General features: G+C 40.0%; 1 protein-coding gene across 33 annotated transcripts in view; it reads right to left on the minus strand.

Moving 5' to 3' along the window:
- SRRM1 (serine and arginine repetitive matrix 1) overlaps nucleotides 1-22,534 on the minus strand; it is a 38,293-nt gene extending 15,759 nt beyond the window's left edge. For 15 of the 33 annotated variants that reach the window (XM_056795539.1, XM_056795538.1, XM_056795546.1 and 12 more), the window contains exons 1-10: nucleotides 22,327-22,491; nucleotides 19,448-19,537; nucleotides 18,473-18,595; nucleotides 16,192-16,362; nucleotides 13,645-13,760; nucleotides 11,390-11,593; nucleotides 10,945-11,139; nucleotides 10,500-10,619; nucleotides 7,917-8,191; nucleotides 178-258 (exon numbers count right to left, since the gene is read on the minus strand). In XM_056795539.1, coding sequence (XP_056651517.1) covers nucleotides 178-258; nucleotides 7,917-8,191; nucleotides 10,500-10,619; nucleotides 10,945-11,139; nucleotides 11,390-11,593; nucleotides 13,645-13,760; nucleotides 16,192-16,362; nucleotides 18,473-18,595; nucleotides 19,448-19,537; nucleotides 22,327-22,347 — 1,396 coding nt within the window. In that variant the 5' untranslated portion in view covers nucleotides 22,348-22,491. Of the gene's footprint in view, nucleotides 1-177; nucleotides 259-7,916; nucleotides 8,192-10,499; nucleotides 10,620-10,944; nucleotides 11,140-11,389; nucleotides 11,594-13,644; nucleotides 13,761-16,191; nucleotides 16,363-18,047; nucleotides 18,177-18,472; nucleotides 18,596-19,447; nucleotides 19,538-21,944; nucleotides 22,095-22,326 lie in introns of those variants that run through there. The other 18 variants (XM_056795541.1, XM_056795540.1, XM_056795548.1 and 15 more) reach the window with 8 other exon arrangements.
- Between the last annotated feature and the right edge of the window lie 4,299 nt (nucleotides 22,535-26,833).

Genomic DNA, 26,833 nt, shown 5'->3' on the forward strand with positions numbered 1-26,833 from the left:
GACTCCAGTTTGGAGGTGAAATGATTTGTTCAGGTCATACAGAGCTAGTGGTGGCAGACTTCCCTCTTCTTCCCTGCACCATGACCTATGTATGACCTAGTGTTATATCACTATTTTCTTTAAAGAGGGATTTCCAACTACTCAAAGCAAAATGAATACAATGTCAACAAAACGTACCCGATTCAGATAACTCGACTTTCCGGGGTTTTGGTGCTGGTGAAGGTGACTCCCTTTTCTCGGTACCTTTATGTTTTGTTGCTAGAGAAGAGGGGAAACAAGGCAAAAGGTGTTCCCATGAAAGGGTGCCGAACAGCGCTAGGATCACAATGAAATCACACTAGAGGCTACATATACGGCAGTGAGGAGAGCACGGAATTTCAGTTCAGAGAACACGGCTTGGAACCTTGGCTTTATATTCTGCACCTGTGTGAGGTAGGGCCTCAGTTTCTTCCTGTCAGGTGACTAGTCGAGACCTAAAATATTATAATATGGCTTTTTAAAAAAATTACTATTCAGATACAAGTCCCATCAAGTTCTCTGAACCATACCTAGCTCCACAGAGTAACTCCCCAAGGAATCTTGTTGTTAGAGAAGGCAAACATTCCCCTTTCCAGAAACAGAATGCTGCTAGTGTGCCTATAGTCTAGGCTGAGAAAAGGGCAGTGCTCAGGCAGGATATATATAACCTGGCCAGTATAGTATGGCAGCATGCATCATTTTCTGAAAATTCTCTAAACATTTGCCTCCAAATGATTAATGGTCAGTTTTAGCCTCAAGGGGCTTTAAGTTCTCCCTAAAAATGGAAATGAATATTCAAGTGTCTACCTGATGAAAACTTTAAAAAGGGTCTTCAGGACTCTTTGAGTCTTAGTACTTCTTAGGAGGGGGCAGCTGGCTCAGTGGATTGAGAGTCAGGCCTAGAGACGGGAAATCCTGGGTTCAAATGTGACCTCAGATACTTCCCAGCTGTGTGACCCTGGGCAAGTCACTTGATCCCCATTGACTAGCCCTTACCACTCTTCTGCTTTGTGTATTGGCTCCAAGACAGAAGGTAAAGAGTTTAAAAAAATAATAATAATAAAAATTAAAAAACAAAAGAAGTACTAAGGAGTTTTCCTTGTGGATTGACTAGAAGTTAAAGGGAGTTGGCCACACATGAGTAATACTCAAGATGAAGGAAACCTTCATCCCATTAAAATGAGGGGGGTGGGGTGGGGGTGGGGAATGGAGGGAGACACAGCTGGGTAACTAAGTGGATTGAGAGTCAGGCCTAGAGATGAGAGGTCCTAGGTTCAAATCTGGCCTCAGACACTTCCCAGCTGTATGACCCTGGGCAAGTCACTTAACTCCCATTGCCTAGCCCCTACCTTGGAACCAATTTAAAAAAGGGGGGGGGGGGGGGGGAAGGACTAGCATGGAACAGTGTCATTTTGGGCTTTACAACTTAAAAGCTGTGGAGAATTCAGAGGATAACTGTTAGGAGCATTTTACTGCCCTAATTACATGCATTTAGAGGACAATAAAAGTCTCCAGTAGTATATATATGGTTGCTAGGTGCTTAGGTGGGAGCATTCTTCTTGGGACTTAAGTCATTTCACCTTTCCAGGATCTCGTTTCCCAGAAAGGAGAGTCGGACTAGACTCTCAAGTTCTCTCCAGTTTTAAATCCTAAAATTCAATTAGAACAAGATAGATTTATCTACCTGAGGTAAAACAGAAGGTGGTTGAGTAGACCTGTGGTTCTCAAACTGACATGTTAAACAGTAGAACAATCACAACTTTAAAGAGTAATAAGTAATATAAGCAGCTACTTCCACCCCCTTCCCAATTAAGTACATATGATATACTTGAAAAATGGCTACTTAGCATTCCACAAAAACTTCCAATGAAAGGAAAACCATTACCTCTTGAGGCAACTTACTCTGTTGATGGACGCTGCTTATTCTTAGATTCTTCTCAAATCTCCACTGCTCTCTTTTCAACTTCTAACTATTGCTCCTAGTTCTGACCTCTGACACCAAACAGAAGAAGCCTCGTCCTTCGTCTAGGTGATAGGCTTTCAAATACGAGGGGTCTTGTACCAATGGCCATCTCACTAAGGCTCCATCCAGGTCTATGATTCTCCTCCTGGCCAAAAACCCTTGGTTCCTTCAACTAATCTTTAAAAAACACAGACTTGTTTGAGGCCCTTTACTATCCTGGTTGCCCTCCGCTGGACATTTTCAAGCATGCAGTAATAAGTAAAACACAATATTTATTCTGGATGGTCTCACCATGACTGAAGACAGTGGTACAATTATCTTATTCTATCAAAGTTCTCAACATACCCCAAAGATCTCATTGGATTTTGTGGCTTTGTCATAGCATGTTGACTCACACTGTGTCCATCAAAAAACACACCCACATCTTTACAAAAGCAGTTGCCTAATGATGCAACTCTCATCTTGTATTCATAAAGCTGCCTTTTTTTTTTAAACACAAACTAAAGACAATACTTATTATTTTTCATCTATTAGATTCACTCAATGTTCTACCTTGTCAAAAATCTCTCTGAAATTAACTCTTTACCTATCAGATTTGTATCTTATATAAATCTGTTAAGCAGGCCACTTACGCCTTTATCCAAATTATTAATTGAAATGTTAAAAAGCACATATTCCTAGGCCATTCCATGGAGACCTCTCAAACTGACATCAAACAATGAACAACTATACTCTGGTTCTAGTTTGTCTAAATCCATCTGATTTTCCAATCATCTAGATTGCATCACTTGTAATTCCTTGAGAACAGAAATGAGAAATGGCTTAATCCAAAGATCTATAAAAATCAAGCTGAGCTATTCTTGTCACTCTCATCTACCAATTTAGGAAAAACAAAATAAGGTTAGTCTGGGATAATCTGTTCTTGATGAAGCTGTCCTGATATCCTCTGATCATTAGCCTTCCTTTCTAAATGGTCACTCATCCTCTTTAACACAGTTTAAAAATTTGTTAGGAATAGAAATCAAGCTCATAGGCCCGATGTCTCGGCCTCAGCCTCCTCGCTTTCCAAGGATCTTTTGCATCACCTATAGTGTCTCAGCATTAACACCCACTCTTCTTTTGGTACTGTGAGACTTGGAATTGGAATAGTTCATGATGCTAAGTGCTCTATCTCCTTCCTTATCTTGGAAAGTATCCCCCATGAGCACCAGTTCTGTTCTCTCCTCCACAGAGAAAACAGAAGCCAAGATACAAAATATACAAGCTCTACCTTCTTCTAGCGGGCAGTTGTGATCAGCCCAGATGGCCGGCAGGGCGGTCTTCTCCCCTGCTCCAACTCTCCTTTTTCTCCCACTACAACACAAATCCCTCCTTCCTTTCTCCAACCTCAGCTCACTCTCCTAACACCATCCTGATGCCACTGTGCCATGTTTTTTCATTTATTCTAGTTTCCATTTTATATACATTTTAAAACATCTAAGCTGGCAGTGAGTTCCTATATACATCTGCACTAGCCTAAGTACTACCTCAACCAACCCAAGAGCTTCGAGAACCAGTTCTATGCTATTTTGGGATTTCCAACAAACATCACCTTATTCAACAGTGACCTTGGCATTCCTTCCCATTTGTTGTCTGAGGAGAACCAAGGATAGAGACTCCCCAGAAATGTACACAACAGAATTCCATAATTAAGAAAACAGGTATCACATTATAAATTCAATTGCAATTCTCCCACTTTCCAAAATGGGGGACTAAGGAACAAGGCGCTCCAATTCTTCCATCTTATCCTTGCTGCATAGCAGCCAATTTTCAGTGCCTAATAGAAGGGGAGGGCCATTTAATAACCAAGGGGAAAGAGAATTTCCCCCAACTTCTCTAGTCAGGGAAGGAAATCCAGTAAGGCTGGTTGGTATTAAGGATGGACAGTGGCAGACTACCTATAGCCCAATAATAAATTTAAAGGCTAATGTTGGGCTATTTACTAAATATTGAATAATGGGATTTTTGAAGAAAGTCACACCACTAAAACAGATTTATCAAATATTGTTCAACTATCATCTCAATGTAGGATTCCCAGATCTACAGATCCAGTCTCAATGTCTCTTCTGAGCTACATGCATTACCAAACCAAGTGCCTTTTAGACATGTCTAGATGAACTGTAAGCATTTCAAAATGACTGTCCAAACAGAACTCATTATTTCCACCCCTAAATCCACTCCCTTCCTATTACTGCTGGGGGCACCATCACTCTCCAAGTTAGCCAAGCTTACAACATCAATGTAATCCTCCAACTCTTCAATCTCACTCCCCACATATCCAAATCTATTGTCAAATCTTGTCATTTCTACCTTCACATTTCTTTTATGTTCTTTTCTCCTTTGAAACTGCCACTACCCTGATGCAGGCCCTTCTAGCCTTTCTTGGTTTATTTCCCTGCCTCTCCTGTCCTTCTCTTCTACTTAGAGGCTAATTACCAAAGTTATTACCAGGTCTATGTCACCCAGGCCCCTCACAGATATTATTTCCCAGATTCAATATAAAGCTCTCTAAAGTTTGGCACTTAAAGGTCCCTTCCTGTCTTCCCCTCTTCTTGTACTCTACACAACTCTACAATCTAGCTACACTGGCCCTCTGCAATGACTGTCCCCCCATGCCTACAATATTATATAGCTGGAAATTCTTGAACCCCTAAAAACTCTATTACCCAAAATTCCTTTCTGTATTACCCAGAATCCTTTTCCCTTTTCCTGGGACCTCACATTTACATGATTGTATTTAAGTTTGCTGTAACTCCTCTCTCTTCCTCTCTTCTCTGGTGAGCAGGCTGGATTATTTAGGGAGCTTTTACTCTAGTTGTTATTAATAAAACTTTAAACTCTCCTCAAACTTCAGGAAGCCTTTCCCTACCCCTCCTATTACCTCAAGTTCTTTCTACTCTGAGACCTGCTACCACTCATCCTGGGTACACACCTCTTATGTTGGGTTATTTAGATGTGGTCAAGAACTGACTATGTGCCAGGGTCTCTAACAAAGCTGCTTAACTGGTGTTTTTGCCTTTTTTTGTATTCTCAGGGTTTGGCATGGGATCTGGTGCATAGTAAGAACTTAATGATCACAGCCTTACAATCAGTTTAAATTGCTTTGATTCCTCCTATTGGGCATAAAAAAATAAGTGTCTCTTCCTTTTGGAATGATTTGAAATTAAGAAGTCATTTGGAGAAAATCAGGAAAGCCTATCTTTTCCATTCTATGAAAAAATAGGAAATTAAAAGCTGTACATCCATTAACATAAACTTTTTAAAAATCCCACCTTCTATTTTAGAATCAATACTATCTTATCAGTTCTGAGGCAGAAGAGCAATAAGGGCTAGGTAACTGACTTGTCCAAGGTCACACAGCTAGGAAATGTCTGAGACCACATTTGAAACCAGGTTCTCCCAATTCCAGTCCTGGCTCTCTATCCACTGAGTCACCTAGCTGACCCTATTAACATATCTTTTTTTAAAACTGGACCTACTTTACTGGGAAAGCTCCTAGTGAGCATGTCTATCTAGGCTGACAAGCTCCTTTTCTGCACTGTAGTCTCAGTGAGTTGCCTGGGTGACTGACAAGACAAGTGACCTGCCCAAGGCCTCACAACTTATGTAAACCAGGAATAGAGCTTGGACCCACCTTTTCCTGTCTCAGTGGCAGCCTCTTACCAGGACACCATGCTGCCTGTTTCAAATACATTTACATAGAAATATATTTATACCACCAAATTTTCTAATACGATGTTACTTCCTTTCAGTATTTGAGTCGAGTCACAGCATCATTGCTAATATGTAATATTAATTGTTCATCAGAAAATTTTGCCAGTTTACAATTTAAAACCAATGGAACAAAAGGAATTTACAATGGTAAAGAGACAAGTATTTTTCTAGTAGAATACATTGTAAATAAATGGGAAAAAAATGTACACAACAGAAATGTGTCTAGCAGCTAGAACTATTGATGTTTTCTTAGGTAATTCATTAAAGCCCACATCTTCTGTGGTTTGATGAAATACATCTACTGATGCCTTAAAAAGCAGTGAAGGAAATGAGACCACAAAGTACCTACTGAGGTTTGTTATTCTAAACAAACAAAAGCATGGCTAGCATCACCAACAGTCCCTTTTCTCTTCCACCACAGTTAACAACCAAGGGAAATACCTAACTCTAAAGCTAACTCAGGAACTTGTTCTAATAGAATATGCTAAATGTCCCAAAAGGATAATTAACCTATAATTTTCCCAAAATATCCTTTCTTCCCTCCTCCCGCCTACCCCTGCTGAATTCTGAGGAGTAAATAAAAATGTTTTATCCCTCCTTCACTTAATCTCTCACCATGGCAGCTTGCCATTGTCAAAAGTGAGAGTCCAAAGCAATCCCTGGAAGCCTGGTGGTTGCAACCTCAAATAAAATCTTATGTAAGAGGTCATCAATATCCTTCAAGATTCTATTCAAGCAGATTGCATCAATTTAAGAGCCAATCCATTTAAGGGTGCCTAGCTTTTGTAACAACCAATGAGTTCTATTTTACATCACCCTTTTTCTCTTATTGGTCACTTTAATAGACCAGTCACGCTTCTTCTAAAAATGAAGCACTCTTTGGACAACAGCCACAATATCCACCAGCTCAACTTCCTGACAACCACTTGTGAAGCCATCAAGAATGCTTCAAACCCCATCTCCCATGCAGGTTTCCCTTCAGTCTTCAGCATGTGAATGTAGTAGCATTCTTAAAAGTATTCCCTTGGTTGTCTACTGTTGGAATTTACACACCAATAGCCAAAAAGGATTCTGTACCAAAAATGTTTGATTAAAACACACACACACACACACACACACACACACACACACACACACACACACACACACACTTTCATGACAAAAATTAAATATCGTTTAAGAGTGCAGTTACTGATAAATTTATGCAGAAGAGGTTTTACCTTTTTTTAGGTACCACCCTTAAAAAAAAAAATCTACCTGACACCTCCTCCCCTCCCCTAATACAATATACAACACTACCTACATTTGTAGCAACAGGGTTCCACTTAAGTTTTTAATCACAGTGTAGAAATTCTGATCATCAGAGGGGGTTTCTAGCATCATCAGCTTTAAATTGATTCCAACATAAACTGGACCACGATTGGACTCATCTACAGGCTCCTAAAGTTCCAAGTGTTAGTTGTTCTAGTGACCTTAGAGAGTTCCTCCCCTATCACTCATCTTTCTGATTAAACATATTTCAGGGCTATGCACTGAAACCATGACAGCTTAAAGAAGCCTTTTAGATGTTCTTCTGACAGAACTCAAAATCCAATGAATGAATATTTAATATTGAAGGGACCACAATCATCTATATATCCCACATTCCTACTTACATAAAGCATTCTACTTGCCCGGCACTATCACAAACAAATTCCTTAAGAATAAAATTACAACAAAGCAATAGCTAGTCTACATTTAAAGGAACTTAATTTTTTTTTTAAATGCTTCAGAGTACACCATGTTCTTCCTTTGAGGGAACAGTGTGGTCAAGAGAAAATTAAACTAGAATGAATACGAAGTCCTCAAGTAAAATTATCATAAAGAATTATCTTTGGAAGAAATGCTAGTTGATCCAACAGTAATGAAATGTTCCCCTAAATTGCAAATTAGCAGCTTATAATGACTTGAACTTTTAAAAACAAAGTTTAATCTATCTGTTGGTAACCTTACTTCCTTACTGATAACCAAAGCCTCAATTTCAATTATTATTAAAATGCCACAAGGAGGACCGAAAGGTGGTTTCCTTAAGCAAAAAAAGAGGACGGATAATCAACATATACACTCCCCACCCAAGCTTCCTCCACTGCCAACAAACCCACTTTGGTAAACAGAAAAAGAATGAACACAAGTCTGGCTTTACCTTTACCTGAGGTTCTCCCTGGAGAAACAGAGCCACGACTTTTTCTCGTACGATTTGACTGCTGTGGTGTTGGTGACCGACGGGCTTTTGGCGGTGGGCTTGCTGGAGGGGATGGTCGATGTCTTCGTCGTGGAGGACTTGAAGATGGAGAGAGTCTACGAGTTTTTCTAGGGGGGCTAGAGATTCTTTTGGGTGGTTTCTTTGGAGGTGACCGGGACCGGGATGAAGATGATGATGAGCTGCTGCCAGAGAGAGATGCTGACGAGCGCCTCCTTCTGTGGACCAAGGTACTCATATTCACTAATTTTTAACCACAATGATTAAAATACCAGCTTTTCAGGTATGTTTTGCATAGAAAGACAATTCTAAATTTTCCCATTTTTGAGTTTATGTAGCCAAGCACATCAAGGATTTTTTTTTAATGAAGTGGAAATTAAACTCTATATAACCTAAGTCAGGAAACAGCTATTTCTGAGATAAGAATTAACAGAAGAAAATCATTCTGACAAAGGCTGCAGTTTTTGCTCTTTTAAGTTAAAAGAATTATAGAATTCAACACAGTACAACTTTTTTGTGTCCTTTGGAATGATGTTTTAGCATTTTGGTGTTTGCAGACATAATTTTAAGCGGCAATTTTCCATTTGAAGAACATTCTGTTTTACTGAACCTTTTAAGGTTGCATTTTTAAAAAAAGTTGTGCTTGAGCAGTTTTATTTAAAGTGCTGACTGTCTTCTAAAAAGTTAGGATACTTGAACAATCTGATCAATTTGTCTCATGGAAGGGAAAGAAATTGAAGAATTCCTTTTAGCTACATAAACTTCTAAGCAGAGGGGCTCTTGAATTCTGTGACAAAATTTGTGTTAAGTTCTGTTGCAATTATGTGTACCTGCAGAATCCACCTTTGACGGCAGAATTCTTGAGAACCTGAAAAAAAGAAACCCTACCTTAAGTGTGATGGAAAGATCTGCTGAAAGGGAATCTTACACAACGTGCAAATATTTTGATTGAAAACTGGCTCAGAAAGCACAACAACAACAAAAAAATACATGCTGTTCAAAAACCTGACATGAGAAGTAGCTGTTTCCATGGATTCTCTAACTAGAAAGCCCCATAGCCACCTCCCATCTGATAAGGAACCATTAATTCAACTTTAGAAAAACTCCTTTCAATGATGTTTAAACATCACAGAAATACAAAATCACATTGATCAATGCTGGAGTAGGGGCAGCTCCACACCCTGGGCTGGGTTGGAGACCAGTATGCCCAAGAGGGATTGGGGGGTGGTAAGTGTTGGGTTTAGAACAGGGACTGATGAAACCACATCAATCCCTAGCTGTCACCAACCTGTTCTCTGTCCTCTGATAAGTTTTTTCCATGCCTAGGCCTCAAGCTTTCTTTTTCTATAATTAAGAGCATTGACCTAGGAAACCTTTCCAGTCCCAAACAGTCCATCAATTGTGATCAGGTCCTAAACCACTGGTAATAATAAAGTCAATCCTTTTACCAACTCAATCCAGAAAATAATATTTTCTTGCCTTTTGGATATTCCCTGTGTAACGTTCAATTTATTGAAATATAGCATAATTAAAACCATTATGTGGGAAAATCTACAAATAGCAGGAATTAAAATGATTAAATGCTCAGGGTGGTTTGTGTTTGGGTTCTAAATCATCTTTAGCAATAAAAAACTAACACTAAAGAAACAGCCATCATTTTAGCCTTCAGGCTCATCTGGCACAGATGTCCTTTAAACAAGCAATTAAACTGTAACAGCTCAATTCACAGGCTTTAGCTTGCAAAGAGGTTTATATACATCCTCATTTGAGATTCCAATCCCACCAGTGAAGGACTACCAGTCTTCTTAGTCCCTACTTTACCGATGTGAAAACTGAAGGCCAAAGAAGTAATGGGGTTGTTCCTGGTCACCAATAAGTATAAGAAGCAGGTTATAACTAAGTTCAACCAATCCTAGAATTTTGCCCACAAAAGCCTGCTGCCTCACTGGTAGAACAGTGGGGGTCACTCATATGCAACCTTGCAGAGCTGAAGCAATTATTTCTAGTCTTTTTTTGCTGAAATTAAGAAATCTAAATTTTCTTTCTTATAAATGGTAATTCAAGTAAAAGTCAACTCAAGGAAAGGTCAATCAATCCATTATCATTAATCTTATTTCTTTTCCCTTTAAAATATCCAGTCAGTCTTGTAAACAGCTACTTATCAGAAACAAGAGAATTATGGTCATAAGTAATTGCCCAAGATGACAGATTTCATTGAGGTTATTTACTCAGGTCTCTCCAAACAGTGGAAGAGGCAGCTCAGAAAAATTGGTCAATTCATGAAAATTCAGATGCCTACTTGATGACCTAGCCCACCATGTCCTTTGAAGACCAGCAGTTTACAATTTGCTTGAGACATTCCTCTCCTCTACATTAGTGGACACAGTTCAGTGCTCATATCAAGTATATGATGGAATGGAATAGCTTTATGAGCTAAATGGCCAGTACTTTGAATTATCTTGTAAACTGAACAAATTGCTTGGTGCCCCTCAAACATTCTGAAATTCTCAACATAAAATGGCTCACCGTCTCACAGGAGATCGGCTTCTTCTATGCCTTGGTGGAGGAGGCATTCGTCTTGGTGGGGTTCTTCTTCGAGGAGACGGCCGCCTTCTTGGACTTGGTCGTCTTCTAGGTGAATACGACCTATCATTAACAGAATGTTATCAGCTCATTGTCACAGTTTTTAAAGTTTACAAAGCCCCCAACAACCTCAGACAATTAACTATATAAATCTAGATGTAGATTATATAGCAAGTAGCACTTTAAAATTAAACTTCATGGGGCATGCATGGGTGGCTCAACGGATTGAGAGCCAGGCCTAGAGACAAGAAGTCCTAGGTTCAAATCTGGCCTCACCTCCCTTGTTGGGATAGTTTTCAACCTCTAAGGAGGACATAACTTACTATGATCTTAGTTTTTTATATTATAATCTGGAAATTTAACAGATGGATCTCAAGTTTTAACTCACCTTGACCGTGTTCTATGCCGCCGTCTAGGTCGAGTATGAGAAGGGGATCTAGAACGTGTTCGTGACCTCGATTTGGAGCGTGATCGAGATCGGGGGCGGTTTTTCTCCTTTTCTTTTTCCTTTTTTGAATTTTTTTCTGGTGAAGGTTCCTTCGGTTCTGGCATAGGTTCAGGTTTGGGAACTTTCAGAATGTCACTATATGGAAACAAAAAGGTTCACTTTTTCCCCCCATTGAGATAATAAATTATGTAAAATGATGATGCAGTAGTCCTTCAAGAAAGTATTTGTATAAATTATGGAACTCCATTCCTAGCTCTAAAATATATCAATCACTTCCAATGATACTATGTGACTGATAGGTACACAATCCTGAAAATGATTTTAAAATTATTAATTACAATGGAACTTCATAAAATATCGAACTAAAGATTTCTTGAGTACTTGCCTTGTAGAGGTTGCCTCTTGTATGGAAGGTTCCTTGACCTTCACTGAAGGTTCTGGAAGTTCTGGGATCTCTTCTTTCTTTTCTGGAACAGGGGAGGGGCTTCGGCTCTTAGTTCTGTGACGGGGAGATCGAGAATGACTTCGCTTTCTCTCACGCCTGACAGGGGAGGCTCGTCTTCTAGGGGAAGGCGATCTGGACTTGCGTCTAGGATAAAAGCAGTTTTCATTTCAGGTTTTTGTCCAATATGGGAGTGAAGGACTTTTATTGTCATATTATGGACATATTATTTTAATATGAGTACATTAACTGTTCATAATTATGAAGGATCACATGGAAACCAGAGAGACATTCTATTTCTTCCTCACCAGATAAAGTATGCGAGAAACCTAAAAAGTTTCATCAATTATTGAACGTTTCAGTAACAGTGGAATACAAATAATTTAAGTCACTAGTTTTTTGGGTTTTTTTAAACCTTTACCTTCTGCCTTAGAATCAATACTGTGTATTGGTTCCAATGCAGAAGAGTGATAAGAGCTAGGAAATGGGGGTTAAGTGACTGGCCCAGGGTCACACAGATAGGAAGTGTTTAAGACCAGATTTGAACCTAGCATCTCCTGTCTCTAGGCCTGGCTCTCAATTCACTGAGCCACCCAGCTGACCCCAGGTCATAGTCTTAAAAGACAAAAAGAATCAAGCTTTTATTTACTTCCTCATCATTTCGGGAGATAGAAAGCCTATATAAAGAAAACACTGAAGAACAGCATCTTGGAGGAAATGTGAAGTTTAAACACAAATCCAGACTCATACCTACCAACAAACAAAATTTTAGGCATCACATGGACTCAAACCCCTACAAACAAGAGCCACCTTCCCTTGTTAGCCTGTAACCTCTGTGAGGGCAGCAACTGGCTTTGCCTTTTTTGTATCCTCAGAGCTTAGGACAGTGTCTGGCTTATTGACTAACAAATGCAACTTGAGTCCTATGATTAAAATCAAAATCACCAAAGTGAAGTCAAATAACAAATTAGCTCAATTACAGAAAGTCCCGTTTCTAAAGATAACATTCATTAGGAAGGCTTTTTCTATTTGCTCTGAAGGAAAACCAACAACTTACTTGTGAAGTAACAGTAAAGTCATTAGGAAGGATGACTTGTACCTTTAAATTTGAAGAAGCATTGCTTATAGTGAAGCTTTCCTTTCACCTATAAATAGGTTTCAATTTCACTGTTAAGTACTTAAGGGAAAAGGATTAGGTACTTAGCATCTTTTCTAGTTTATGAATTACACAAGGGGAAAGGAGGTAAAGAAAACCTTTTCAGAACAAATAAGTCTACTCAAATTCTCACCTTTCTTTATAAATATGTAGAAGCAGACGCCTGGAATAAAATGTGACCCTACCAAGAATCCCATTTGGAAGGCAAAATAAATGATTATCTAAAGTTGTAATTCCAATACAAAAACCTGTGACAAGAGATGTCCAACATGTTTAGAAAATAATTCTAAAACTAATGGGAATAAATTCCCAAAGAGAAGGCAAAATGGGGGAGGGTGGAAGCAGAGAATGAATTGGAATATTTTGGTTTTTTTAAATTACGAAACATGAAGAAGGAACATTTTTTAGAACCTTGACTTTTATTGCTCTATAGCAAAAATGAATAATATGGAAATAGGCATCAAGTGATAACATTTGTACAATCCAGTGGAATTGCTTGTTGGCTCTGGGAGACGGTAGGGAAGAGAGGAGGAAAAGAAAACGAATCATGGAAACAAGGAAAAGCATTTTAAAATAAAGATTAACTTAAAAAGAAATATTTTTTTTAAGTCTTGATTTGATTATCTGGGAGTTATTTTATCTCTAAAACAAATGAGTTTTGTGGATCAAAAAGATGAAGTGTGATTCTTTAGGACAGAATAATAAAAACAGCTATAATATCTTATTAGAAAACCATAGACAGGCGGCAGCTAGGTGGCTCTGTGGACTAAGAGCCAGGAGGTTCTGGGTTCAAATATGACCTCAAGATACTTTCTAGCTGGGTGACACTGGGCAAATCACTTAATCCCCCATTGCCTAGCCTATACTGCTCTTCTGCTTGGAACCAATACAGAATGTGGATTCTAAGAAAGAAGGTATGGGTTGTAAAAAAACTAATATAAACAAACCAAATTACTAGACATTACTTATAACAAAGAATTTGTTATCCAACCTCTTTATAGAGCCAAAAGGGCCCTAAAACACACGTATTTGTTCATTATACCTTCTTGGGCTTCGAGATCGCTCCCTTTTTTCTCTGCTACTCTCCTTTTCTTCTTTGTCCCTCTTATCTTTATCTTCATCTTGTTTTTTCATCGATGCCAGTTTTTCTTGTTCAATCTTTAAATAATCAGTTTAGATTTCCAAAGTCAGTTGCAATCAGTTTGAAAATTTAAGATTAACAAGCACATAATTTTTAAGCCACTTATTTTCTTGAGAAGCAAATATGATTGCTTTACTATTACTCTTTGTAAAACAATGAATCTTCCTTTAATTTCAAACCTCCTCTCATTTTTCAGTTGGTGTGAGAAAGGCACTTTATAAACCTGAAGAAATTTAGCATTTGAATTACCATATTTGTGTCATCCTACATGTTTACAATGGGCTTGGGGATGCTTGCTAAACAAATGAATATCCAGACTACCCCTTCATTTTTAAAATGAGTTAAGAGAATTGCCATTCTATTCAAGCCGGTTTAGCCAACAAGAATGTTTATGTGATCATTAATGAACACACTGGGCTACATGGACTCTACAGTGCCATTCAGTTCCAAGATTCATGATCATTTTTTGATTCAGGAATTTTATGGGGATATAGCACTGAACTTGGCAAACAGGAAGACTCAGATTTGATTGTGAGCCTGGATAAGTTACTTGACCTTGTGTAGTCCTATAAAATAGAAAAGAGTTGAGAATGAGATGACCTGTAAGGTCCTTCCATCTCTAGACCTAGGAGACCAGGACCTATAGGGAACCTGGGGGTCTTCTAGAACATTGCAGATTTACATAGCATTTTCCCATTTTAAAAATGATTTAAAATCCAACACCTAATTTGATCTTCCTAACAAATCTATGAAGTCTAGAAAGATAATTAATATTTAGTACTTTTTTGTTTTTACAAGTCACTTTCCACAGAATAAGCCTAGGAAGGAATTCTTTACTCTTACCTCCAACGAATAAAGAAATCGAGCCAAAATCATAGAATCATTTATTTAGAGCTGGAAGAGACCTTAGAGGAACATCTTAGTCCAACTTGCTCATGTCATAGGTGAGGAAAATGAGTTTAAGTGATTTTCCAAGGTCACAAAGAAGCCAAGTGGCTGAGGTAGGGCCAGTCACTCACCTTCTCTCAGTCCCTTTTCCTCCATCTTACTATAAGCAATCTCTATGCTCCTGTTATCATTACCTAAACAAGGATCCCTCCTCCCCTCTACTAATGGCTAGTATTAGATAGCATTAGAAGGTTTGCAAAGTGTTTCACATTTAATTCACTGGAGCCTCACAACTACCCTGTGGGAAGTCGAGACTTACCCAGGATCACACAGCTAGTAAACTGCATCTGAAACTGGACTATAACCTTGGACAATTCTTCTAAGTTCAAGATCTGTGCCCTACCTACTAAGCTACCTAACTGCCCCTACAATACAGTCAAGGAAAGGTCATCCTCCTGCTTAGAGATTTTTTGTGAAGGGAAACTAGCTCTAGCTATCTCTTGAGCAAGCCTATTCCACTTTGGCATAATTCTAATTGTTATAGTTTTTTTTTTCTTACATCAAGCTTCAACCTACTTTCTCTGTAGCATCTACTCATTGTTCTTAGTTCTACTCCAGATCCATTATGTGATTTGAGTCATACTGAGTTTACTAAGATTTCCAGGTGTTCAGATGAATTATTTAACCTCATTTCCAATCTCCCCACCCCCTCATCCCCATGTTTTTAAGTTGATTTTTAAAATTTTAATTTCATTTAATTAAAGAAACATTTAAGATCTTTCTGGATACTGCCACCCAATGTTGTTATATCATCTTATAGTTTATATCAGTGGTAAATTTTAATAAGCAGATCACTCATGGCTTTATTGAAGACTCTCACAAATGAAGTCACTGGAAGCATACCTACTACAACAACCATATTATACCACATAGGTCCTAAAGGAACACTATTACAAAACGCCCTGAGTTGGCATTGACCATTAATGACTCTTTGGGCCTGGTCAGCCAACTAGGCCCTAATACCATTTAATTACACTATTGACTATTCCTATCACCACTTCCTCAAGAACAGCATGAGATATTGTTAATTGATGTGTTCTTAAAATACAGTTAAGCTATACACCTGAAGCATGTACTCTATCTAGTACTACTACCAAATCACTGGAGTCTAAGAAGACTTAACTATATGTTCACATCATACACTGGGAAAAACAAAGGACCCAAATGTGGGAGTTCTTCCATCAAAAGACACAGTAAAAAAATATACCTTCTGTAAACCGAACCATTCTCACACAAAAACAGCAATATTTTTAATATGCATATATACTATTGTGATGAACAAAATAACATTTAACAGTGTGACTGACCTCATAGGAGGTTTTTAATTATGTAGTTTCTCAAACAAGGGATACTACTAGTATGACTTATCATGTGAGGGTCGGACAAATTTAAACGAGTTGGAAATTACTACTGACCAAAACAATGTTCAAATATCAGAGACAATGTCTCCTGATCCCAACATGACTGGTCAAGAACGCTACAAAAATTCAAAACAGTCACCTGTCTTTGTTTTATTTCCTCCTTCTTCAGTTCCAAGAAAGCTGAAGGGATCCCAGCGATGTTTTCTTGTGCACTTAACAACAGAGGCCACAGCTCTCCCATAAATTCTCTAGCATTTTTTCCATTCAAGAATCCAGTCAGGTTAATCTGCATCATTTTGGAATCTGGATTCTGGAAAGAGATACGACAGGAAGAAAAACAGGTTACTCGGAAAAAAGTCCTAAAATTCACTAAAATTAGTTTAAAAACAAGTCTACCATTGGGGCTAAGATACACATACACTCAAAACTATTTTTTAAAATTTCCCCTATTGATGTCAGCATTATAAACTCTAGCACACATTACCAATTTCTCCCTTGCTCTTTACCAAAAACTTCAGAGCAGCCTGTTAATCCTTTGTGGATTTTTTTTGGAATGTATAGCTGTTCTTGGGCCTTGAATTTATTAACACAACCAGCATCAACAACCAACTGCTACAAATTCATAATTCCTAGAGAAAATATTTCCTTTGCTTGGAAAATTTGCTTTAATGCAATCTGGAAAATGTACAGAACAGTATACTTTTCTAACTTATATGTGGCTTTCTGGAAAGTACCTTATGTTCTCTTATGAAAGCTAATAAATATTTATGCATGCATTTTCTTATTCTCTCTCCAAAACTAGACTGAAAGACTAACTTCTACTATACAAGAAAAATCTATTGTAACAATGTCTACATCCCATTCTGTACTTTCCACAAAGGGCTAAGAGGTCAAGAGGGCTCTTAAATGCTCAATATGTTGGTCAAGCAACAAGGTCCATATAACAAGCACAGCTCAATAGCACAAAGCAAGTACAGATCCCAGGTGTCTTCAGTTTCTTCTTGGAACCTTGGGGGGGGGTTTGGAATCGCCAAGTCCCCTGTAGAGAAAGATGTTCCCTTGGCTTGCTTCCGACTCCCTACTGCAACTCAACCACCTTGAGTTTAATGTTATATCATTTATCTAAATTGCAAAAGACGAACAAGCAATAATGAGTACACAACCACAAAAAAAGGAAAGTGTTTTTTTTTAAAGTTCTAAACGTTAATCTCATGCTCAGTATAAAGGGAATTACCCCAGGTATTTTAGGCTTTAATGCACTAGTATAAAAATCAGCAAAGCATTTTTGTCAAATAAAATCTATTTCTAATCAACTACTTAAAAAAAAAATACAATGTATTCCCAAGTTCTTGGGTTTTTCCCTAAGTAAAGTGTATAAACTTCTAAGAGGAAGTACTTTTATAAATTAAATATTTATAACAAAACAACTTTTGAATTATTATAAAAACAAATACCTCATCAGTTGAATGCCAACTGTTCTGTCAAAGCACAAGGGTGAACTCTTTGGAAAAAGAATTATTTTAAAGTACATTCACATGAGAATATGTTTGCCAATAGAACATATGGTACATCTTACTGTCCCTTGGGTTGCAGTGGCAAACTATCTTAACTATTAAAGAAAAAATAAATCACCATCTCAGATTAGCTTGGATATATATGGAGGAACAATTGCACTGTTGGGGGAGAAGGGGAGTCCCTAACAATGCTGCCAATTTATTTCAGTCTGAAGTTAAACTTAACTGTTAACAACAAAAACATAAACCTGGATTTAATCTATCAAGGCCTAGCTGACATGCAGCTATACCTACAGAGCTAAGGTGGCTCTCAACTTTTCTCAATTAAAAACAGCATCCAACCAATGCAGAATTGCCCCTCATGCTTCACATCAAACTCCGGCTACATTAGAATAACCTCAAAGAGCAGTGTAAAGCTTTACCCAATTGCTCTTTCCTCTGTGCTTTGTTTTTTGTTGTTCGGCCACTTTACACAACTCACCTCCAGCACACACTGCATCATCAAGGGAGTTGGGTCAGAGCGACATTGGGACACTCACTCTGCTGTGACCTAATAAGGTGATGGTGCTATACTTCAGACGCAAGGAATAACTTCCATTTTGGTTCAGGCCTTTTAAATCATAAATCACATCATCATTAGAAAATTGCTGTCAAAGTAACTTAACATGTAACAGCAAAATTACAAACAGTAAGTTTGATTTTTTTTCACCTGTGTATTTTTCAAAACTATGCACCTTCACTAAACTTCCAGCCTTAATAGCTGTTTATAAAGTGAATTTCTTTTTCACAAAAAACATTGTAACAAAGCCCTAATTGTATTTGTATTCCATAGAGAAATTCACAGTTTCCATAGATTTCACAAAATTTTACACATTCAGAAACAAAAGCCACTTCTATTATCATTACCTTCACTTCCAGCTGGTTGAATATGAATTCAATTACTACATCATCCTCAAATCCAAGAATTTCTGTTACTCGTTTTGTAATCCAAGGCTTTATCACCTCCAAATTTACTTTGCTCATGTCTACCTGTTGGGGAAAGCAAACAACTATTAAGCTGACCATTCATGAAGACTCTTCATACACAAGGGTCACACTGTGGTTTAGTATGATTCTTGGGAAAATATGATGCTGTTTATAAGAAACGAGGTGACAGAATTGTGAAAAACGAGGTGACAGAATTGTGAAAAAGTGGACTAGATGGATTTGAATCATGTTACCTACAGGGAATGTGTGACTTTAAGTAAATTTACTTATCTCTTTCATCCCCAATTTTCTTATCTACAAAATGAGGATTGACTAGACCAGGGATTCTTAATCTGGAGTCCTTGGACAGATTGTAGGCAGAGGAAGGAGTGTCTGTGAACTTGGATGGGGAAGAATATTTTATAATTAATTAAAATTTGGAATTTTTTTCAAGAATTAAAAACACGATTCAAAGAAGGGGGTCCACAGGCTTTTTCCAGCCTGCCAAGGGTGTCTATGACACAAAAGGTTAAAATCCTCAGGAGTAGATAATATCTAAGGTTCTTCCCACAAGGAATTCCATGTTCCTATTAGTCTTGGCACCAGCATTTTAATAGCTTTGGACTGATTTTCTTCACCTGCAAAATGATGATACAAACTATCCACTTAATAGAGATCTTATGATGATTTTAAGGTATGATGTAAATATGAACTATTATTATGGTTTATATGTAAAGCTTGTGTATGTGTGTGTACAGATAAATCATACACACGTTTGAATATATCCATACTATAGTTGCATCAAAGAAGTAGGCAAATGATCCTATATGCATTCTTTCCTTAGTAGTCATTTCATACTCCTTTCTTCAAAAGGATTCCCAAACTACTGGTCAAGGCATTAATCAATATGCCTACCTTTTTTTCTAGACATTCTGCAAACTTCAACTGCTTCAGTAGCTTCTTCTGTTTATTGCTGAAACGATTGTCCTGTTCTGCACTTGTTCCCTGTGAGAAAAGAACATACTTAACTAGAATTCAAAAATGACATTCCCACCCCTAACAATTAATGCTTGACTTAAGCCTTTATACTCAAAGGGTCAGTGCATAAAAAGAACTACACTATTTACAGGTACACAATGTGCCCCCTGCATGGTTTCACTCTCTTCTGAAGACTCCATTACTATGCTTTCCAAATGAGTGTGGGGCAGCATTGGCAAACTATAAAACACAGAACATTCCAATGGAAGTACAAAGAGTAATCTTTAAACCCAGAACTAAAAACTACTGCTTATTACTTTTACTCTTTCACTCTTTAATAAGGAAAAGTTTATTATGATTTTTAAAAACCATAACTTAAATAAACATTAAGTAAAACTACATAACATAAAAAGATCAGATACTACCATTCCAAATTTTGGATTGAAAAGTTTGGCATAACTAATAGTGTCACTTTCAACTAATCATATAGAAAAACTAAATAAATGTATTCCTCAGCTGAGACAGATGTCACAAAAATAGCCTTTCCAGTTCATCAAGTTCCATTAGTTTTAAACATTCAAATTTAGTTCACTTAGGGTTAAGAGGTTAAGAATGTGAAGTTTATAGATCAAATGTCCAACTCCTGACTGCCCCCCTACACTAATAGCTATGTGGATTTCATTTTCCATATAAATTTCCTTTTTATTGGCAGCAAGCTTATTTCCTTAGAACAAAAAAAAAAATCCAAGCCAGCAATAGTCCTAACATGCAGTTCTGAATAGTGATTCAGAAGACTTTGCTATATTGAAAACAAAGAAAAAAAGATATAAATTTAGTAAAAATATTCAGATGTCAAGTTAATATTGTGATACATGTAACAGGTACAAAGTTGACAAAGTGCTTCAAATGCCTTAAATTATTTAATATTGACATGCAGAGCTATCTTTTGTAGTTGGGGAATAGTATAATAGGTTACTACATCTTTTCCTGGTTGTCACCAATACCTGAAACGAATAGCATTTTAAACTTCAGCATTAAACATTTTGCCTTTTTTTCTGTTGGACTTTCCTTCATAAATCAAAACTAAACGTTCATTTTTTTTTTGTTGTGGTTGCTTACTCTCAAACCATTAACTTGGAATCACTGATGAATATTTTCTGTGATACCTTTCCTATAAGAGGACTAGAACACAAAGCCACTTAATTTTTCAATCACTATATTTTATTTACTAACTCTGAAATATAAAGATGCATCAATTATGTGAGAAATCATCCAAATCTAGTGTCTTGGATTAATGTTTAATGCAATTTATTTTGTATATCATTTTAAGTTAATTCTAAAAGGAAAAAGTCCACCTAAACATTCTATAGAGTGCTAGAAAGAACCTCCTAGACTTACATAAACCCTGAAGTCTGAACCGTTTAAGCTAGGACAAGGTGCAGATAAATTTAATAAAACCAGCATATAAACACAGTTCATTTTCGACTTCTCATCTTTCCTTTTTTTTCCTTTACGGAACACTCGAAATTAGAAGATATATAATTCCAGGATATTAATCGTAGTGTCGTATGGAGGTAAGGGTGGGGAGTAAGAATTTATATAGCTACTCAACCCGCGCCCCTTTTTAACAATTATTTGAACCTCACAACCCCTGTGGAAGGTGCTATGCTTATCGCTCCCATTTTTCAGTTGAGGAAACTGAAGCAGAGTTGTTTGTGAAGTGAGTTGCCCAAGTCACACAGTTTGTAAGTGTCTGAGGCCACATTTGAACTCGGTTCTTCCAGGCCCGGCGCGGCGCCCTCAACCGCAGGGAAAGAACACTGATGCACTTGAAATCCAAAGACCCGGGTTCAAGGCGGGGCGACGCCACTTGCATGTGACCTTGGGCAAGTTATAACGCCTCAGAGCCAAGTTTCCCCGGTCTGTAAAATGGTGATAAGCCTCTCTCGGCAGGCCAGGCCCTCCGGGATCCCTCGGAGCCGTCGGGAAACTTTCCCGAGCTCCGCTAGCTGGCCCGTCCCTGACCCCTCTCCCTGGAACTCGACACTCCGATGAACTTGCTCCGAAGCCCTCTTTGCCGCTTCTAAAGTTTGCCGCTGCCGCTTTCCGGTACCTTCCTGTCTCCGTCTCCTCCCCCTCCCTGCGCCGCCCGGGAAGGGGCTGCGTGGCGGCGGCTGCAAGCTGGGGCCCTATCTATAGAGCAGCCTTAAGAGCCCCCGCCCGCCCGCCCTCGGAGAGGAATCCCAGATCGGCAGGGTCGCCGCCGTCAGAGAAGGCCGAGGAGGGCCGAGAAGGCGGAAGCTACCGCCGGCGACACCCCTAGCGTGGCCCGGGGGAGCCGCAGGCACGCCGGGCCCCACCGAGAGACCGAGGTCCACTAGCTCTGGCGGGAGGGGGCGTCGCCCAAGTGCTCCTCCCCGGCTCGATCCCTCACCAGGGGCACACGTCGAGAGTCTCCGACCCCCGTGCACGCCGCCGCCCCGGAGCCCGCGGCCTGCTTCCGCGCCGGTTCCCGCGCCCAGCTGAAGAGGGAGGAAGGGCCGGGGCGCGCGCCCCCGTCGCCATCTTCCCCCCCCACCCCCGCTGCCCGGGCCGCGCCGGGGCCGAGCCGGGGAGGGCGAGCGGGGTAGTGCGCAGGGGCGGCCCGGACTGGCGCGGCTGGCGGGGAGCCGCAGGCCCGCCTCCACTTCGCTCGGTTCCTGCCACCTAGTCTCGCCCACCCCTTGAATCCTGGCCCGAGGCCATCCGGACCGGGTCCGCCAGCCTTCCCAGCTCGGCCGGCTGCGGCCCGACCCAATCCCGGCCCCCCGACTTACGCGGAAGAATCCCGCGTCCATCTTACTGCCTCGCACGGCGATCGCTCCCTATCCCACACTGCACCGCGCCGCCACTGTCGACGCCGACGCCGACGGAAGGCGGGACTGGGGAAAGGAAACCCGAGCTCCGGAACGCGCGCGCCGAAGGACCGCCCTCTCCCCACCCCCTCACTTCCGGGCCTGCCCGGCTGGCACGCTTTTCTAGGCGGCGCTTCCGGGCCAGCTCGACGGCGCGCGGGGGAGCCAGTAGAGAGGGGGGCTCGCGGCCAATGGGAAAGGCGGACGTCGGGAGCCCCGCCCCTTTCCTCTTTCCTAGGTTTCAACTAGACTTTTTTTTTTTTTGATAGGTGTCTAACTATATTCCTATACTCGCTTGCGCCTTCGCTCTTAGTGGAAGGTCCCTTCCGCCGATCCGTAAGAGAACGGCGTAACTATCCCGGACGTGTAAAGCGAGGAGGGATTGGATAGGGTTTATTTCGTCTACGGAGCGTCAGCAGTTGAGTGAGCGCCGCGTGACTGAGCCCTTCTGCTACGCACCTCCGCTGTTTCACTTAAATAAATAAATAAAAGTAGCTGCACGCCTCTTATTTTCTCGAGTCTTCCCGGCCACGAGGCTGGGGGCGGGTCCCGCGGAGGCGCATCCCTCCCTCCACCTCGTACAGGGCTCTCTACGGAAGCCTGCAAAGGTCACTTTCCTCTCCCGCCACCCTTCCTCTAGCTATCTGCAAGCTTGCGTTCTCAAGCAATACAGGCTTAGCAAATTACCCGTTCTTGACCCAGCTTTCAATGCAGTTAATCGTTACTTAATGGTGTACATGCAGAGTCCTTCCCAGTCGATTAGGAAACTCCTCAGCGCGGTACCAGGCACAAAGTAGACACTTAGATGCTTTTGGGATTTGGACTGAAATGAATTGAACCCAAAGCCCTGCAGGGGGTAAAAAAAAAAGTAAATTGTGTCCTCAGAGGAAGGAGAAGTAGCCCAGTATGGTGCCTAGCACAGTATAAATCTTTGTTAAGCCCATATTGATCGATTGAGATCAGAGACCCGTTGGGGCTAGGGATGGTCCCACAAAACTCAAAGGTACCTTGGGCAGGACATTGATAAGCTGAAAAATCAAGCAATAATTGTTTATTAAACAGGACAGCTAGAGTGCTTTGTGGTTTGTGAACCAGGCATGGAGAGGGGAGACCCCGAGTTCAAATGTGGCCTCAGTCATTACTAGCTGGGTGACCCTGGACAGGCCACTTAACCCCCATTGCCTAGCCCTTACCACTCTTTTGCCTTAGAACCAAAACCCAGTATTGATTCTAAGATCGTAGGTAAGAATTTAAAAAACAACAAACACTGAAGGCCAAAGGACAGCTAGCAGTACTGTGGAGAATGCCACTATTATCCCCAACCTGAAGGCTCATGATAGGTGTCATCCTTGGCTCATCACTCTCACATCCCCCATAGCCAATGGGTTGTTGAAGGCCTGTTGATTTTACCTTTAGAGCATCTCTTCGTGTGTTCCCTTAATTATCTCCTCTGACACTTCTACTACCCCAGCCAGGCCTGATGTATCTCCTCAAGCCAGCAGGCACTCTTACTGTCATGCTCTCTCTCTCCCCAACTGCAACTCCTGGCTTTCTGTTTATCCTGTGTATATAGACTAATTAACTGATTAGTTCTTCAGCTACTATCATATTCTGTGACTCATAGCCAGAGAGCAGTAGAAGAAGAATACTGGTATTAAAAAAGGTGGGCCTGGCCTTTATTCCTAGGAAAAGTTTAGAGGCATTTAAGGAGCTTTGCAATTTCTTTTTCTTTTTTAAACCCTTACCATCTATCTGTCTTAGAACCAATGCTGTGTGTTGGTTCTAAGTCTGAAAGGTGGTAAGGGCTAGGCAGTGGGGGTTAAGTGACTTGCCCAGGATCACCCAGCTAGGAAGTGGTGGAAGTCACATTTGAACCCAGTGGCATGGGCATTGTACCCCTAGAAACTCAGGCAAACTATTATCAGGGAAATTCCTTTGCTCCCTTACACCCTCAGACTCCCAACCGAAAACATCTGACCCTGAAAGGATTATCCTCCTTTGCCCCATTGATTTGAAGTAGACAAAGGACACACCTCATCTTCATCCTTCAGTCCTCCAAATCTTGAGAACTACCCCCAAGCCTTCTGGCAAATCTCCTCTCCACCATTTGCCCCAGGGTCCCAGCTTCACTGTGTTAAAAGAAGATAAGAACCCCAGAATTGAGGCATTCTGGGAGCAACCCTCCAGGTTGCTCCACTCATGCTATCTTTCTGTCCTCCTGAGGAGCAACTCTTCCACCCATGCTGTTCCACCTAGGAGGCAGGCTTCCACCTATGCTGCCTCCTGATCAGATTCAACATTACTTTCCAAATTAATAAATTTTTCTTTATTTTTAAGCCAAATTTCGGTGTCTTGCATTCTTGCAAAAGGTATCCTTCCCAGACCCCAGGGGTTCACACTCTGAACCCCACAACACCAGGACCTCCTGTTTCCAGACCTGACTTTCAATCCCCTGAACCAGGTAGCTACCCCCTAGGTTAATAATTTCTTGAAACCAATCCAGTTTACTTACATCTTGTTTAATTCGGGGCCAAACTCATTTTCCAGTTATACTGTCTATCTAACATAATATTAACTACATGTTGTTATTTAATCTGTATCCACTTGGTTTTTCCTGTGTAGATGGTAAGGCCAAACTCTTTGAGTGATGATGACTCTCTTCCAGGGCTTGATGAAACCAGCTCCAAAGAATCCCAGAGAGAAACAGCTGGCAGTATTCATTAATGAGGAGTTCTTCCACCTGGGTTCTATGCTAAATCTCCTCTATGTCAGTGGCAAACCCCTTCAAGGAGGTATCTCTGGCTCCCTATTTTATTCCTTGGTCACAGAAATCCTGAATAATTTTGATACGTGAAAAGGAGATTTCTTGTTGGAAGAGAGGCTTTGGGTGCTTTGCTCAATTGAATCAAATGTGATTTTGTATCATCACCAAAGAAGGCGGGAACATCTTTCAATCAATTGTGCAATGGTAAAGATGTCATGTGGAATGCTATGGCTGAAAGCCTGCCTGTTTCCAAACAGTCCCCTCATGGAGAATGTGCTTCACATGTGTGAGGGTGATGAATTTCATAAAAATTTTACACAGATGGGAAAATAAGCATAGAAGCTGATCGTTGCTGATATCTTCTCATTAAGCTTTTTTTGTTGTTGTTATAATAAAATCTAATATTTAATCTAATATTTAAATCTAATATAATAAAAGATACCTTTGGTATCTTCTCCTTCTGATAAGAGGAGGAAGGGAGTAGCACACGTATCAGGCACTTTACTGGAATTATCTCATTTGATGCCTACAACAACCCTAGAAGGCACATGTTATTATTTTCCCCACTTTATAGTTAAGAAAACTGAGGCAGAGGGGTTTTTCTTTTTTTTGTTTGTTTGTTTGTGTATTTGTCACCTAACTAGTAAGCATCTTGGGCCAGATTTTTTTATTTTATTTATATAAATATATATTTTAATTTTATTATTTTTAAATATTTTCCATGATTACATCATTCATGTTCTCTCCCTCCCCACTCCTGAGCAATTTCAGGACAGACTTAAACTGAAGTTTTCCTGACTCCAGACCCAGTACTCTATATCTTCTGTTCTACCCAGCTGCTTCATCAAAGGTTTCATGTACATACCATTAGTTGGTCTAATTCTGATGTTTTTCCCATTTTTTGTTCTCATTTGCATCATTTCTTTTTCCTCTGTAAGGACATCTGAGACTATAATGTTAGATAGAGTGGTTCTGCCTGCTTTGGGGGGAAAAGTTTGTTATAAATATTTTTGCAGGGGTGAGCAGTTAAGTTGCTCAGTGGTTAGAGAGCAGGCCTGGAAATGGGAGGTCCTGGGTTCAGATTTGCTTAACCTCCACTTCCTAGCCATTAATGAGCTTTGACCATGTAAAAATACAGAATACTGATTGAAGATAAGGTTTTTAACAACACAAAACTTTTTTTTCATATCCTCCTGTCCTCACCAAAGATTTAAAGCTGGAAAGGACTTCCTAGTCCAACCTCCTCATTGAACAAATAAGGAAACTAAGGCCCAGAGCAGTTAAATGACTTTTGGGTCCCACAGATGACGTCAGAGGCAGGATTTGAACCCAGGTCTTTTGACTCTAAAAAAACCTACTCCTTCCACTGCTTACTCTTCTGTATTCTCATCCTTCCATTTTGAGCCTTCAGTGTCTTTGGAATGATGACTTCTTTGGATCTCTAGCCAAGCATTCTTTAAACTGGTTTTATCCACTATGGCTTTTCTTAGTTTTATGAGGTGAAACTTCTCATAATCTTCCCCAGTTCTTCCCTGTAAGATTTTACAAAGAAGTTTATAGTGTCATTCAATCTTGCCCTTGGCTGACCTTTCTCTCTTCTTGGCAAGTCAGTCAAGTGGTTGCTGCCTACAATGCTCTTGAGGCTTTTTTAATCTCTTTTATGGC

The sequence above is a fragment of the Monodelphis domestica genome, chromosome 4, assembly GCF_027887165.1.
Source record: "Monodelphis domestica isolate mMonDom1 chromosome 4, mMonDom1.pri, whole genome shotgun sequence".
In the NCBI taxonomy this organism is placed as follows: domain Eukaryota; kingdom Metazoa; phylum Chordata; class Mammalia; order Didelphimorphia; family Didelphidae; genus Monodelphis; species Monodelphis domestica.